Consider the following 16,473-nt stretch of genomic DNA (forward strand, 5'->3'; position numbering starts at 1 on the left):
GGACATACCAAATAATCAAATAAATTAATGCACATAAAAAAGTTAAAATCTGCAAAATAAGAAAACAATAACAAATAAGTTAGTAATATGAAAATCACAAATAATTACATAATAAAACTAGCAAAGCAAAGCTTAAGATAGCATATGACTAACTAATGGCTTGACTCTATAATATCCCTAGTGGAGTCACCAAACTGTCATAATGTTTAAGTTAGGAAAACCTACCCATTAGACACAAAAATCATGGAGTTGCCACTAATATTTTTTATCTATGTGTGATTGGCCACCTATGTGAATCTATCATCTTAAAGGTTGTCCTAAGTGTAAACTACGGATTTTTAAAAAGAATAAGTTCTGGTCTACATCATCAAAACTAAAGTTCAAGAGTCGGTTACATGCAGGGAAAGTATTAACATCCCATTATACCCAAAATTGGTACCAACTTAATTATGTGTTACTTACCTAAGCCATATCAAAGATGGCTTTATCAAGCAAATAAATCAATTCCAATCCTTTTATTTATATACAAAACATGGTGATACAAAAATTCTATCAAAATATCAAGTAATCATGCAATAAATATTAAATCATACCATGCAAAAAATTATCATGCAATAAATATTAAATCATACCATGCAAAAAATTATCATGCAAATATATTATAAATCATACCAAATATCATGTAGTAATATCATGCCTAGATCATGCTAAAATATTCATGTAAGAATATCATGCAAATATATTAATTATCATGTAATAATAACAATCATGTAAATATGCAAATAAAATATAATCATACAAATATGTTAGTAATATAATCATGCAATTATGTACACCATAAATATAAAAATATGCAATTAGATATCATTCAAAATTAATATAATATTATATCATATAATAAATATAAAATCGTGCAATAATAATAATTATGCAAATAAATATATTAATAATCATACAATCAAAAAAATAAATTAATTAATAATCATGCAAATAGACACGTAATTAAATATCTAATCATACAATTAACAATGTAAAACATGCAAATAAATATATAATCATGCAAATAGACACGTAATTAAATATCTAATCATACAATTAACAATGTAAAACATGCAAATAAATATATAATCATGCAATTAACAATATAAAACATGCAAAAATATATTATCATGTAATTAACAATATAAAACATGCAATTAAACATGTAATCATGCAATTAACAATATAAAACATGCAACTAAACATATTATTATGCAATTAACAATAGAAAACCTGCAACTAAATATATAATCATGCAATTAACAATATAAAACGTGCAACTAAATATATAATCAAGCAATTAACAGTACAAAGCATACCACTAAATATATAATCATGCAATCACACAAATAAATAAATTGACAATCATGCAAATAAATTGTTAATCATGCAAATAAATTAATAGTCATGTAAATATATTAATAAATCACACAAATATATTAATCATATAAATAACATATTAAGCAAATAAATTACCATGTAATAAATATAAAAATAAGAGTAAGCAATTAAATATTATAAAAGTTATGTAAAAATTACAAAAAAGAAAGCAAGCATTATCTCAATAGATTACAGGTTCCAACAGTTTTTTACTTTTCAAAAATTGATGCTTCTTACTATAAATTTTAGCCTTCCTTAAAAAAACTCCAATTAGATCTTCTTGTAAATTTTTTTTGCTTGATTACTTCTTTGTTGTTGATTCAAGACTTTGCCCAAATTTTCTCTCTTCTTAATGGTCTCTGTTTGATCTTGAAATTGATTGCTGTCAGGCCTCTTTTTTGATCTTAGATTCAATGTCTTTATATAGAGATTGAATTTCTTTCGATGTGGAAGAAATTAATTCAACCGAATCTAAGATTTCTCTCAAAATTTTATTTTCTGTGCGATTTTTCCTTTTTTAATAGCTTGAATTCTAAGTCTTTCCAAAATTATTCAACCATTAAAGTTGAAATCTGAGATAGAATCTAACAGTTGAATTGAATCCAAGACTTTTTATGCAAAATCCCATATTTTTCTTTTTTACTTTATTATTTTACTTTTTTTAAAATTTTCTTTACCAATTGACTTTGACTCTTTTGATTAAAAAAAAACAAAAATTAAAATATAAATAAAATTTAAGGCTTAATCTTTGGGTCCAAAATTCACTTTTTCAATTAAACCCAATTGCATAATCAAAATAAAAAATTAAAACTCAATAAATTTCAAAAACTTTTCGAACAAAATAAGGTATCTACATATGATGACATATTTTCTCTATATGAGGAATATGGTATTACCAATTCATAAAATGTATATTTGTAGATTGGAAGATACAAACTATTAAGGTATTGGGTTGATTATGACAATAGATACATTGCAAATTTTGATTTTGAAATCATTATTGTTTTGGTTTCTTTACTTTCTTACATGTATCATATATAATTGCTAATTACTTATAAAATATAATTTAAAATGAATAAGTCTATGAGATACTATAAAGTTAAATGGATATAATGTTTATATATATATATTCATTATAATGACATTATTATTTATGTACCTATTTATTATTACATGTGTACATCTTATATTGACATATCGTGTTATAATATCTTAAGACTTGGTATTTATCTTAAATATGACTTTAATGTCATTTGAGTATGTCTCATAAATGATACTAATAAGTAACCTTGAGGATATGGAAGAGATAAACAGGCACATTTGGATGCTATGAAGATTTTTCAACAAGCTTAGAGAAATCAGTAAGAGGACTTACAATGAAAATAATATATTGAGATCACATTTAAGTGTTATTTTCTTATTATATAGCCACACGAAGATCCATTATTGATAGAGTTTTTGATACTTGTAACCGTGGATTAGTCTTGTGTCGATAAGAGGCATAAAGATTGCTATGATTTGGTATTAGATGAGTTTATTAAATAGGATGATTTAAAATGTTGTCTCAATGGTTAAATTATTTTTAAAACCATGGCCACATCAAAGTAAAGTTAATTGACCTGGATTTTTATTTTTTAAATTATGTTTTCCTAAAATCAAACAACCTAAGTAACGTTGCCTAAGTAGGAGAATGTTAGAATTTTTCAGCAAGTGGGCAATTATTAATTGGTGATTTTATAATTTAATAAAATTAATTGATAAATTTAATCCTAATATAAGATAAGCATGAGAGCTTTAAATAATTTAAAATGGTCATTTGTGTGGCTTTTGCATATCTTATTGAGTTAGTGTAATTTGAGAGTTATGTAAACTTTTGACTCGATAAACTTTTAATGGGAAAGTTTCTAGGATTTTGATAATATTTGGCTAAGATTTCCTCTTTACTTCTAATTAAGGTTTCCATTGAAAGTTGTCCGTAAGAGAAGATTGAAAAAAAAGATCTAATCTCTTTAGAATTGATATTACTTTCATTTATTAACCATGATTGCTTAAACAAGCATACAAATTAAATGATTAGTATTCTAATATTTACATATGGATCTTAGTGTTTTGAAGTATACTTATATTATTAACAAGAAAATATAGTAATAATAATAATAATAATAATCCGTATGGGATATTACAATCATCCAAATTCCAAAGTTGAAAACAAAGCCTTAAAATTTTTTTTTTTATGGAATACAAAACCTTGATTATTAAACAAAAGCTAAAATTTGATTGGAATCAGCTATGTTTTAGTATCAGCCTAATCCTCCAAAATATGAAACAGGCAATCAACTTGTCTTAGATTTTGATTTAATTTCAACTTATCCTTCCTCAACGATGCATCCATGAAAAACGAAGACAACAACTTCAAATCACGCGAATGGGGTTGGAGATTCTCGTTTCGTTTGGAGGATATTAGGTGCTCTCTGATTCCAGGCGGAGCTTTTTGTCGGTTTGGAAGGGCATTAGGTGCAAAATTCTTGGTTGCGTAAAAAAAATGTTAAGGAGTGTATGGATTGATTGGACATATTGTTTTGTATGCGTTTTTAAATAAGCTTGAGAAATCATGAACAGCTCCTGCGCCTATCAGCTTTGGCTTGTTGCATGCATATCTGTCTCGTGTCTTATCTTTTAGGAATCACCTTGCAATCGGTACTATCTTAGAGCTACCTAGTACTGTCAATTAATGTATATGTATAAAAATGGCAGTTCGCAGCTTGAACTTTCATATGATAGAGAAAAAATTTAGGAACTTAAACGAAGCAGAAAATCAAGAATGTTGGGAAAGATAAAAAAAAAAAATACATTTATAATATATTAAATATAAATTATATTATATTATACGGATTAATTGGAGATGTTTTGTATGCATTTTTAAACGAGCTTGAGCAATCATGAACAGCTCCTGCACCGATCAGCTTTGATTTGTGGGTTGCAGGGAAGGCTATAGGATTTATATTCAACGAAAACAAATTTATTATATTAACTATCAATAATATAATGTTATATTTATATTATAAATCATTATTTTATTCAATTATTTATTTATTTTTTAATATTAAAAAAGATTCATATGGATCCAAAAAAAATTTCGGAGGTGTCTATTACAATATTTATAAAAATTTATCAATGAATTTATTAATTTTATTGATGTGTTTAATAATTTAACAAACCTTTTTTTATATTTTAATAGGATAAAAATACAAAAATCATTAAAATTTTACATAACTTACTAATGGTGAAAATTAATATTCAGGTTTTCAGTGGGGGCAGTTGCCCCCATTACCCCCAACTAGGATCCGTCCCCGGTGGATTGTGTCTTCACTTGTCTATTTCTATAAGGAATCAACCTTGCATATGATACCATCTTAGAGCAAGAGAGTAAAGCCAATTACACACACACACACACACACATATATATATATATATATATATATATATATGTATGTACCTATAAAAATGACAGTTCGCAGCTTGAACTTTCATCATATTAGAGAAAAAGTTTGAAGCTTAAAGGTGCAAAAAATCAAGAGTAGGGCTGGGAAAGATGGAAAAAACAATGGCATCAGTTTGGGTGGGTTTGGTTTTAGGATGTTTGCCTCTGTTGGTGTGGCTGCTATGGTGGTGGAATGAGCTATGGTATGCAGTCCCTCTCAAGCTTAGGTGTTGGAGGCGGAGCGCCACCAGTAATAGTGCCAAGCTGCCACCTGGTCACATGGGCTTCCCACTCTTTGGAGAAATGCTTACCTTCCTTTGGTACTTCAAGATTCTTCGTCGCCCTGATGAATTCATCCACTCCAAGAGACGCAAGTACTAGTTTTCTTCCAGTTTCTTCTTGTTACAGTTTCAAAAATGATTTTACATTTCATAACTTGAATTTATATAACTATAATTAAAGGACTAAATGATATGGATATTTGCAATCCTCAAGGGTCCAATTATGTTTAGAGTATTTTTCATTAATTCTTTTGAGAACTTATTGATTATTGAATTTTGTGAAATTTTATTTACTTATTATTATTATTTAATATTTGAAATTATCAAAAATTAAATTTTAATCTTAAAAAAATGAAGCAATCTTTTTATTAATAAATCACACTAATTTAATACCGAAATATTGATGATGGTTCAAATTCTGATAATCTCAAATATGAAGTAAACAAATCACACTATTTTATTATTTTTATTAATTTCTTTTTTTTTCAGCACGTTAATTTCATGATAATCAGGTATGGCGACGGGGAAGGACTGTACAGAACCCATCTTTTTGGATCACCTTCCATTATAGCATGCTTCCCATCATTCAGCAAATTTGCACTCCAATCTGATGACAGCTTCATGCCGCATTGGCCCAATCTTGATACCATCGGGCGTCAATCACTGGCGAACAGCAATGGGAAAGCACATGCCAGGCTCAGGAGCTACGTCGTCAATGCCATCAATCGCCCCAATGCTCTGAGCTATATTGCTGCTGCGGTGCAGCCCCGATTGGCAGCTGCCCTCCAATCATGGGCCCGAAAGGGGAGAATCAACGCCAATGATGAAACAAGACGGGTATACATAAATTTAACTAACCTTAATAATAACCTAAGCCGGATCGAATTACTAATAGTTTTCATAAATTTATTTTGATTCATCCTATTCCTTGATATCAATATGAAGTCGTTTATAATTTTTTTTCTTATATTGGCATATAGACGTGGAAGCTTTACCAAATATTACTAATAATATTCTTTGTTTTCGTGCCTTTTGCATATAGTTGACTTTTGAGAATATTGGAAAAATGTTTGCAAGCATTGAACCAGGGCCTCTTCTAGATACTATGGATAAATTATTTGATGAGGTGATTAAAGGAATTAGAGCTTATCCATTAAACCTTCCGGGAACTGCCTTTTACAGTGCCCTTCAGGTTAGTTCACAATGCCAATTCCACAAGCGTTATATATAATATAAATATGCAATATTGCAATAGATTGACCTAAAAAAAACTGGAACAATTGATTTGAATGGAACAAGTTTCAAGATATATAACAGCTTCAGGCTTTTAGCAGTGTAGGAGGAGACTTGAGGCGATATTCCGGGTTGAGCTAGAGAAGAAGAAGAATGGGTTTAACATAAACAATGATCTGATGGATGGGTTGATGGAAATTATAGACGATGAAGGTAATAAATTAAGTGAGCAAGAGGTGATAGATAACATTGTCAGCCTTGTTATTGGTGGATATAAATCTACTGCCCTTGTTCAAATGTGGGCTATCTATTACCTCGCCAAGTTCCCTAAAGTACTGAAAGAGCTCCGGGTACCACCATCGACCCCTCCATTTTCATGACCAAAGTAATTATTATGCAACCGAAATTTTTTCCTTTCTGCCTCATCTTTTGCTTCTGGTGTCGAACTGCAGGAGGAGAACATGGCATTGAGAAAGAAAAAGCAAGGAGAATTCATTACACGTGAAGATATTTCTAAACTGAAATACACCAACAAGGTCTGCCAAGCTTTCAATTGGACACATTTTATTATTATTTTTAGTTCTTTCTTTGAGAAACCCTGGCCAATACCTGATGAAAATGGTCTTTTTGGACTGTACAGGTTGTGGAAGAAACAATAAGATTGGCCAACGTTTCAGGTTTTATTTTCCGCTTGGTTACCAAAGAAGTAGAGTATAAAGGTATTAGAGAATTGACAATGAACCATGCTAGTTGCATCCTAATATGAATGAGATAAATTCCCTGGTTTACATTTTCAGGTAGTGCTAATAATTTGTGTATCCATATAATATTTTTATCTTGTTAAATACGTGTAAAATACGAAAAATTATCATAATTAATTCATATCGGCACGTGAAATATAAAATATATTTTTTTATTTTTTAAAATCATATTAAATTTTTGTTAAAATTTTAAATCATATTGTTTTTACAATTTTTCATATCATATTTAAAATTGTCGGATCTATTTTCAAATCATATTATGCAAAAATGCAGGTTATAAGATACCAAAGAATTGGAAAGTAATATTGTGGCTCCGATACCTCCACACAGATCCAGAAAACTTCGAGGATCCAATGTGCTTCAATCCTGACAGGTGGAATGTAAGTGCACAATATTGATAACATGGCTGAGAAATTTCGTCACCTATATCCTATTACTTAACAATGACTTTGATTTTGGTTTCTTAACTATAGGAATTAGTTCCAAGGCCTATTGCGTATCAGGTTTTTGGGGGTGGACCCAGAATGTGCGCGGGAAACATGCTTGCTCGTATACAACTTGCGTTACTTCTTCACCATTTATCTGTTGGATACAAGTAATGTTCTCTCGATGCTTTTGTATAAGCATGCTTAATTGTAAGTTATGATTGATCCATCATTTAGTGTCCTGTTAAATGGAAATTTCAGGTGGGAACTGGTGAATCCAGATGCAGATCTGATTTATCTTCCGCATCCAGCACCAGTTGATGGGGTTGATGTTACATTCACTGCTATCTAGTAGCATCATTCCCTTCATCTTTGTCATCTTCATCGAGTGCTTTAATTTATGCATCACCAATAATGTACTTCATTAATTTCCATTAATGTAATTAACTCCTATCAACTTTGTATTAAAAAAAAAAAAAAAAAAACCATTCATGAAGTTTCAAATTTGAATGCTTTCTTCCTCCTTTTTTTTTCTCTTTTGCATTCAATTTTGAATGTTTAATCATTGTTTATCCATTCTTTCTGCCTTTTGTGTTTAACTTATAGAACTTTTCCCCTTTCTTTTGAGCTTAATTATTATTCATACAGATGCAATAATCAGTAGCGGTTAAATAATAAGATTGATCAAGATTGCTCTTAATAATTTACAAACATTTATTTATGTTATATTGCAAGAAATTATTCGTTCTACTTTTGTCCATATCCAGTTTAATATTCCTATATATTTGATCCATATCCAGGTCTTTTAATTTTGAATATAATTCAACATAAATTTATTAATTTGAAAAATAGATGGTTAATCTCAAACTTTTCAATTTCACAAGACAAGTAAGTCTTTCCCGTTAGTCATTTATTAGTTCTTCCATTAAAACTTCATTTAAAAGCCATTTTATCATTAACAAGCCAATATCCTCAAATACTTACATGAAGTAAAATTAATTTTATAATAGTAAATTGTTTTTATTTTTTAAAATATCAAATCTATTACTTAATGATTAAAAAAATTTAGATGCAACATATAAATACAAAACTTATAATTATAAGTATACAAAATGTAAATATAAATATATAAAACAAAATAAATATATTAAGTATGTAATATTATTTTGGTACCTACCAAATTTAAAAAAAAAAAAGATATAATAAAAAAAGATTTGATTAAAACAAAATCACAATTGAATAATTATCAATTTGATTTTAATTATTATAATAATCGTACATCTCAATTAGGTCTTAACTAATTAGGTCCTACCTTACAACAACTCAATCATTCACTTTAATATTAATATAAATGTATCAGGTTTCTCATAAGTTTTTTTTTTTTTTCTTATAATTTAGTAGAAAAATTTTTTGACCCGAGCATGAAATACATGCACTCATAATGAGTCGGCGTAATTAGTACTGTTAATAATTCAAAGGCGTGAAAATGTAATTCAAGTTCTTATAAATTAAAATTATCATTTGACTCAAATTTTTTTTCTTTTATTTTTCAAATTTCAAATTTTTGTGTAAATGTAAATATGCATTAAAATTCTTACTATATTCTATTAGATTAGTCTATTTTCACTCGATTGAATAGGGAAAACGATTTTGAAAAGCAATGTTACATTCAACAGATCAATACTTTGATCCTGACCAACATTTTTATTCCACTTGAGATGAACCTCCCATATCAAAGAATGCATCATTAGTTTTTAAGTAACCACTTTGTTTAAGAGTTTTTCATTTATGTTTTTAGTGACTTATGTACACGGGTATTATCATACATGTTTCCAACATCAAATTTTTTTTTGTTACATATAAGATCAAAACCTTAAAAAAATTGGGGAAGAAAAATTTGCAAATATTGTGAATTGAACTTCAATCTTACTGAAATTTAACTCCAAAATATGATGGATGAACCATTTAGATTAAGTCTCATAATCAACATTAAATATTAAATCTTATAAATGATATGCTTTTTCTTATTCAAGGGAAAAAAAGTAGGAAATTTTAAAATTCAATTCACTTAGTTTATATAATTATTTTTAAAACATGATATTTAAAATTTAAATCTCAAAATTTGTAATTTTTTATATTTAGATTATAATTTCTTTTTTTTTTTTTTTGTAAAAAACAGCATAACTACATAATTTTATGGTCACTTGAAATAAAGTTATAAAAAATGGAATGAGATTGAAGTAGAGATATTTATAAGAAGAAAAAATTAGATTCCAACTGTAATATTCTTTTGTGAAACAAACAAAATTTGATAGCTTGATCATTGTAGGATCGGAAATGAGAATGTTAAAGGGAATGACGGTAGGGCCAACCTTTCGCTTGTATTACAAACTTCCAAATGGATAAAGCTTGCCATGATTTCTGAGTTGGGGACTTTGCTTTGTGTCGTTAGGTTTAGGTGTCAAGCTTTTCAAACTATTACTTATGCCTCTTTTTTTTCCTAGTCTAAATTCAAATCATTTTCATCAACTTTTTAGTTAATGCCCATATTTATTATGATTTTTTTTTATGTTTTTCCTTTTTTTTACATAAAAAGTATAAAAAATAAAAATAAACTAAAAAAACAAATTACAAAAGAATCAACCAAAAGAATAAATGCGCCAATTTAGTATTATATTTATTTTATATAAAATATAGTTGAAATAATTAGTACAAAGAGCAAATACAGGCTTTAACCTAATTTTTTCCACTAGTTTTGCAACAAATCTCAAATCGGATCCTGTAAGGTCACCTAGATTTACAGGTCACCTAGATATACAGTGCAGCGTTATTTTACTACATACGTACATTATAATGAAACAAAGATCCGTACATTCTTGGAACGCTGTCAGCGAGTCAGTCAGACAGGTTTCAATGCAGTCTCAGGCTTTTTCAAGCCAAAGTTACCATCAAAAGCCCCACTTTTTCATTTCACTCTACTCTCCACCCATCGTTTGACACATGCACAAGTTTCAGCCTTTTTGCCGCTAATAGGAAAAAGAACCCTCAAAAAATTTCCAACTTGCTACACTTTGTAGCGAGTTGAAATCGTTGTTGAGTACTCGGGAGTGTCGTAGTTTTGTGAATCTGTTTGAATTTTTATGTGTTGGGACAACGGCTACACCTGTCTGCACAACTTTCCATGAAATTTTCAAAATGGGTGTCTTTAGTTTGTGTTTGATAAAATGTTGGTATTGGTGGAAAAAAGAACAGCTCCCTTCCTCTTTACTACTCTCTCGTGCTTGATATAATAATTAGTTTAATCATAGTAGTTCTTGACTATTATTCATTAGTGTCACTTTGCACACTCAACTCTACCTCACTTTTGTTTATCAAAATTTCGTAGCTTCTTCTCTCTCTCTCTCTCTCTCTGATAACACTTCCACAAGCTTAAGCTGGAAGGAAGGAGAATTGGAAAATGAGAGTCCTGGTTTGGCTATTCTCTGTGATTTTTGCAGCCACCATTTGGAGCTCCGGCTCTTTTGCTCTCACACAAGATGGTATTGACTAAAAATCCAACACTGTTTTGTTTTTTTTTTTTTTTTCGAAAAGGAAACATTAAAGCTTGTCTTTTTCTCTTTCTGTTGGCTGCTGGTGATGTGAAAGTTAGGCAAAAGAGGGAAAGTTCTAAATTTTCAGCTTGAGTTTTGAATTTTTTTTTTAATCGCTTAGAAATGAAGTGGAGTTGAACTTTTGGTTTCTTTGATCTGATTTGATATTGATTTTTTAAGGTCTAACATTGTTGGAGATCAAAAGCACATTGAATGACAGTAAAAACTTTCTCGGAAACTGGTTAGCTACTGACCAGTCACCCTGCAGTTGGACTGGCATTTCTTGTTATCCTAATGATCAAAGAGTTCATTCAATGTAAACCACATCCCTTCTTTCTTTGATCATTCACTGCTTTTACTTTGTCCATTTTCTCTTAGCTCTTTTCAGCTTTAATACCGTCATTTTTTCTTATGGGTTGGTTCAACAGAAACCTACCGTACATGCAATTAGGAGGGACAATATCTCCCAGCATTGGCAAACTCAATGGATTGCAAAGACTGTGAGTTCAATTCCCATTTTTCAACATATAGAAAGTAATGTAAGAAGTAGTGGGCTGATTCTGATTCTGGTTTTTTTTTTCCTCATTTTGGTGGGTATACAGGGCACTGCACCAGAACAGTTTACATGGACTAATTCCTAATGAACTTACCAATTGTACTCAGTTGAGAGCCCTGTAAGCAAAACCCTCTTTTTAGAGTTGTCTTATTTCTTCTCTCATTTTCACATTTTTTCCTCTCTGGAGCATTGCATTAGATGCACTTACATGTTCAATTCACTGTCTGCACAGTTACTTGAGAGCTAATTATCTACAAGGAGGTATACCATCAAATATTGGAAACCTTTCTTTTCTCACTATATTGTAAGATCCCTGAATATGCTACTGTTTCTTTAGTCAGAATGCATAAATATCAATTATTTAGCAATTTAGTGTAGTTTTTATAGGCTAATACTCATGATTGCTTGCTGGAAAATTTTGCGTAGGGATTTATCAAGCAATTCTCTAAAGGGTGCTATACCTTCATCTATAGGCCGTCTTACAAGACTGCGTTCTCTGTAAGTTAATTTGAATTGTTTCTTGCTGATATTAATTTGAATTGTTTTAGAATTTATTTAGTAATGCAATTCAAAACAAAGTAAATTAGGTCTCTTAACCTTCTGATGGTTGCTATTGTGGCAGCAATTTGTCCACTAACTTTTTCTCTGGTGAAATCCCTGATATTGGAGTTCTGAGCACTTTTGGGAACAAGTCGTAAGTATCCTTCTCATCACCACGACCAACTTTTATGTCGATGCTTGCTATAATATGTGGATCGACATACTAGTGTTAGCTGCAATGCTCAAATTTTATAATTCTTTGAATCTTATTTACTGAAAGGGTTTTACCTGCCTTTATCTTACCATAAGGCAACCAAATTTTTTAAAGGATATTGACATATAGTTCTTGCCTCAAAATGAATAAGATAAAATTGTGATGCATTCCAATTGGAAATAGCGTTGAGTGTACTTGCATGTATGCTATCTGTTGTGGTCTTATGTCATCTTTTCACAGTTTTATTTGTACAAAACCTGTAGCCTTCTGCTAAAATTACCGTGTCAAGGATTTTTGCTCTCTTGAAGCATAAAAGCTATTTGGGCTTCTTTGTGTTAGATAAATTTGAAATGGTCATTTCATTCAATAAGAAATTACTCATCGGATAAGTCAATAGGATATGTTGACTCCAGGTTTGCATTGGTGGCTACACATGGAAGCCAAGAGATCCTGGAAATCCTCCAGATTTCAAAATCTTTTCACTTTAATGTAATTGTAGGCAGTAACTAATCTGCTACCTCATCAATATGCTTGTTCTGAATGTTATCTCGATGATATACAGGTTTATTGGCAATTTGGATCTATGTGGCCGACAGGTTTACAAGCCTTGTCGGACCTCGCTGGGATTCCCAGCAGTCCTACCTCATGCTGAAAGTGATGAAGTATCAGGCAAGTTTTGTTATTATGTGTGTCTATAGTTGCTATAATTCTTAAAAGCTTTATGTAGTAATATGGGATTATCCTTTTTGACTTCTGCAGTCCCAACGAAGCAATCGTCTCATTACATAAAAGGTGTGCTGATTGGTGCAATGTCCACAATGGCCCTTGTGCTTGTTGTGCTCCTTGCATTCCTCTGGATATGCCTGCTATCAAAGAAGGAAAGGGCTGCTAAGAGATACACAGAAGTTAAAAAGCAAGTCCACCAAGATACCAGTAAGTTGGTCTATTTATCAAAATTTATCATTTGTATGAAATCCCCTGCCCTTCCCAACCTCTGCCCCTTACCTGACCAACCAATCCTTCTCTGTGTCAAATACTTTTCTCCTAACTGTTTTATTTTTGTAGGCACCAAACTTATCACTTTTCATGGGGATTTGCCATATCCATCATGTGAGATTATAGAAAAGTTGGAGTCCCTTGATGAAGAGGATGTCGTGGGGTCAGGGGGATTTGGAACTGTATATCGAATGGTCATGAATGACTGTGCAACATTTGCTGTTAAAAGAATAGACAGGAGTCGTGAAGGATCTGATCAAGTCTTTGAGAGAGAGCTAGAGATCTTGGGCAGCATCAAGCACATTAATTTAGTAAACCTGCGAGGTTACTGCAGGCTCCCAGCATCAAAGCTTCTTATCTATGATTTTCTTGCTATGGGCAGCTTGGATGAATTTCTGCATGGTATGCTTTAGCGAAGTTTAATATATCAGTTCTTTCTACAGGGTGTATCATGGAGAATTGCGAGGGCATGAAAAGTTTGAGGTGGCATTCATATGGTTTTTTCATGATCTGTACAATTATTTAATTGCTGCCTAAACAGCAACTTGCCAAGCACCATGTTCAACAGTTATAAAACCATTACACAATTTTTCTAAATTTGCATTACTTGGGGACTTCTCTCTAAACTTCACTAAATTTCCTGATTATTAATGCAGGAGAGGGGGTGCCAGTATTAATAATATATCCATTTTATGAATTGGATTTTTATATTCAACCTGCCAACCATTCATTTATAATACACCCATCCCATGTCATCAAACTATGGTGAATCAAACTTCGGGAATGCACCTGAATAGATCATATGCATTCATTAACATTATAATGAAATTCTTAGTTTTAATTATGTGCTGTTCTGTCATTTACATTTTTAGAACACAAGGAAGAAAGGCCATTGAACTGGAGTTCTCGTTTAAAAATAGCCCTTGGTTCTGCCTGTGGACTAGCATACTTGCACCATGACTGTTCTCCAAAGATAGTTCATCGAGACATAAAATCCAGCAATATTCTTCTTGATGAAAATTTGAAGCCCCATGTATCTGACTTTGGTCTTGCCAAACTTTTGGTGGATGAGGATGCCCATGTCACTACTGTGGTTGCTGGCACATTTGGCTATTTGGCTCCAGGTATATTTTGCTCTCTTATGATCATCCTCTAGAATTTTTGAGTTGCCCTCATTTTTTGTTGTTTTACATGGTTGTCTACTTACTTTCTTCTAGATAAATTTCACTACAGGATCTATAATTCAATGCATTTGTTTTTCTTAGTTCTGAAAAGTCGAGTAGTTAGGCTACACTAAGGATCAGGAAACATTGCAATCATAAATGTTTCATGTTTCTGCATGATGCCATTATCTGAACTACAACTTCTTCAATGATTATTATTGTATCAGCTGCCTGATTTCGTTTATCTGATGTGGGAAAAGAGTTTTGGGTGATTAGCAGATCAATGCATCGGACTATAGATGCTCAGTATATTTTTAGTGTTTCCTTGAACAACATTATATTATCGATATGACAGTGAGAACCTCTACCTGTCTTGTCAATTAAACTCCCTCTTGCACATAACTGGTGCCTCTAGGAATGTGAAAATCTTGTGATATATGAAAATCTTGTGATATATCTGTAAGCCTCACAAATTTCACCAATTTGTGTTTAGTTGTACAATTGTTGTTTGGGATTGGTAACTCCAAACAATATGCCAGTTAGGCTTAAACTTATTGATCATCATCAACATTGTCATTCCCAGCAAATGGTAATTATTGACTTATTGTTTGTACTATGGAACAGAATATCTGCAAAGTGGGAGAGCCACAGAAAAGTCGGATGTCTATAGCTTTGGAGTTCTCTTGCTGGAGCTCGTAACTGGAAAAAGGCCAACTGATCCAACTTTTGTAAAGAAGGGCTTGAATGTTGTTGGCTGGGTAAGTTCCTTAAACTTCTTCTATCATGATATTTCTTAAGTTAACGAATGGTTTGAATTTCGTTGAAAACTAGTAAGTTGCCTTTGACTGAGAATATTCTAGATATAAAGTTTTTCTGTTTTGCTTGAATGTTTGCAGATGAATTCACTATTGAGAGAGAAGCGATCGGAAGATGCAGTTGATAAAAGTTGTACTGATGCTGACATGGAAAATGTAGAAGCAATTCTTGAAATAGCAGCAAAGTGTACTGATGCAAATCCAGATGAACGACCAACAATGAGCCAGGTACTTCAGTTGCTGGAACACGAGGTGATGTCACCTTGCCCGAGTGATTTCTACGAGTCTCATTCAGATTATTGTTAAACGGACATAAGACAATATTGATTAACATCGCTATTGCGCATAAGATCTGGTGCATGCCTGGTTACCCGTCAAATTTTCCCTGGTGTTTTTTTTGCAATTTTGTCCCACTCTATGGAGCCTGTATATTATTGTCTAGCAATTGATGGACGTGCATTTTGTCTTGCACCTTTTCAACTTGAATGGTTTTCCTGTATCTCTTTTATAGTATAACGTAATTCACTGGCTTATGAACCCCGTCACTTGTGCTGTGAAATTGACTTGAAATGCATTGCTGAAAACAAGATTGCTTGAGACATGGGTGCAAAAGAAGCTTTATGAGGATTTGCAGCCATGGTAGCATATTTTCTTTTAATCTACAAATCCATCTTTGGTGGGAAGTGAACTTTTTTTTTTTCTCTCAAACCTCAGTCATATTTACAACCAGTTGCTTTAATCAAAGTAATACAACTTCCAGAACAGAAGCTATGGCTATATCAGCATTTGCAATCTTCTGTATTTCCTGTTAGCAAATTTAAAATACAGATCGATGAGCTGGCTGTGCCAAGGTTCCATCATCCAAGGCTATCTCTCGTTATTTTGTATTAATTTTTCTCATAAATTTTAGTACCATAAATTTAAAAAATGAAAATAATAAGAAAATTATATTTTAATAGTGTCAATATATAGATATTACAAAATTAATTTTAAATATAT

General features: G+C 31.2%; 2 protein-coding genes across 2 annotated transcripts; both read left to right on the plus strand.

The window, feature by feature from the left end:
• The first annotated feature begins 4,891 nt into the window (after positions 1 to 4,891).
• On the plus strand, positions 4,892 to 8,049 carry LOC111290270 (ent-kaurenoic acid oxidase 1-like). The gene is made up of 9 exons (XM_089768816.1): positions 4,892 to 5,274; positions 5,694 to 6,018; positions 6,224 to 6,373; positions 6,516 to 6,764; positions 6,867 to 6,950; positions 7,055 to 7,133; positions 7,449 to 7,555; positions 7,649 to 7,770; positions 7,862 to 8,049. Exons 1-9 carry the CDS (start codon positions 5,012 to 5,014, stop codon positions 7,950 to 7,952), a joined length of 1,470 nt encoding a protein of 489 aa, XP_089624942.1. The 5' UTR covers positions 4,892 to 5,011; the 3' UTR covers positions 7,953 to 8,049.
• Positions 8,050 to 10,577: 2,528 nt separating this feature from the next.
• On the plus strand, positions 10,578 to 15,954 carry LOC111289995 (Leucine-rich repeat protein kinase family protein). Its single transcript, XM_022881379.2, has 13 exons — positions 10,578 to 11,139; positions 11,371 to 11,506; positions 11,619 to 11,690; positions 11,793 to 11,864; positions 11,979 to 12,050; positions 12,173 to 12,244; positions 12,369 to 12,440; positions 13,063 to 13,169; positions 13,260 to 13,433; positions 13,566 to 13,898; positions 14,369 to 14,620; positions 15,284 to 15,417; positions 15,556 to 15,954. The coding sequence occupies exons 1-13, from the start codon at positions 11,058 to 11,060 to the stop codon at positions 15,778 to 15,780; spliced, it is 1,803 nt and encodes a 600-aa protein (XP_022737114.2). The 5' UTR covers positions 10,578 to 11,057; the 3' UTR covers positions 15,781 to 15,954.
• The last annotated feature ends 519 nt before the right edge of the window (positions 15,955 to 16,473 follow it).

Source organism: Durio zibethinus, chromosome 11, assembly GCF_047325235.1.
Source record: "Durio zibethinus cultivar Kanyao isolate XHJ-2024 chromosome 11, ASM4732523v1, whole genome shotgun sequence".
In the NCBI taxonomy this organism is placed as follows: Eukaryota; Viridiplantae; Streptophyta; class Magnoliopsida; order Malvales; family Malvaceae; genus Durio; species Durio zibethinus.

Excerpts from the sequence above, each read along its gene's own strand:
- LOC111289995 (XM_022881379.2), top strand. The coding sequence starts at position 11,058 with ATGAGAGTCCTGGTTTGGCTATTCTCTGTGATTTTTGCAGCCACCATT. Across the intron at positions 12,441-13,062 it reads AGCACTTTTGGGAACAAGTC|GTTTATTGGCAATTTGGATC; the intron begins GTAAGTATCCTT and ends GATGATATACAG. Across the intron at positions 13,899-14,368 it reads CTTGGATGAATTTCTGCATG|AACACAAGGAAGAAAGGCCA; the intron begins GTATGCTTTAGC and ends TTACATTTTTAG.
- LOC111290270 (XM_089768816.1), top strand. The coding sequence starts at position 5,012 with ATGGAAAAAACAATGGCATCAGTTTGGGTGGGTTTGGTTTTAGGATGT. Across the intron at positions 7,134-7,448 it reads CAAAGAAGTAGAGTATAAAG|GTTATAAGATACCAAAGAAT; the intron begins GTATTAGAGAAT and ends GCAAAAATGCAG. Across the intron at positions 7,771-7,861 it reads CATTTATCTGTTGGATACAA|GTGGGAACTGGTGAATCCAG; the intron begins GTAATGTTCTCT and ends TGGAAATTTCAG.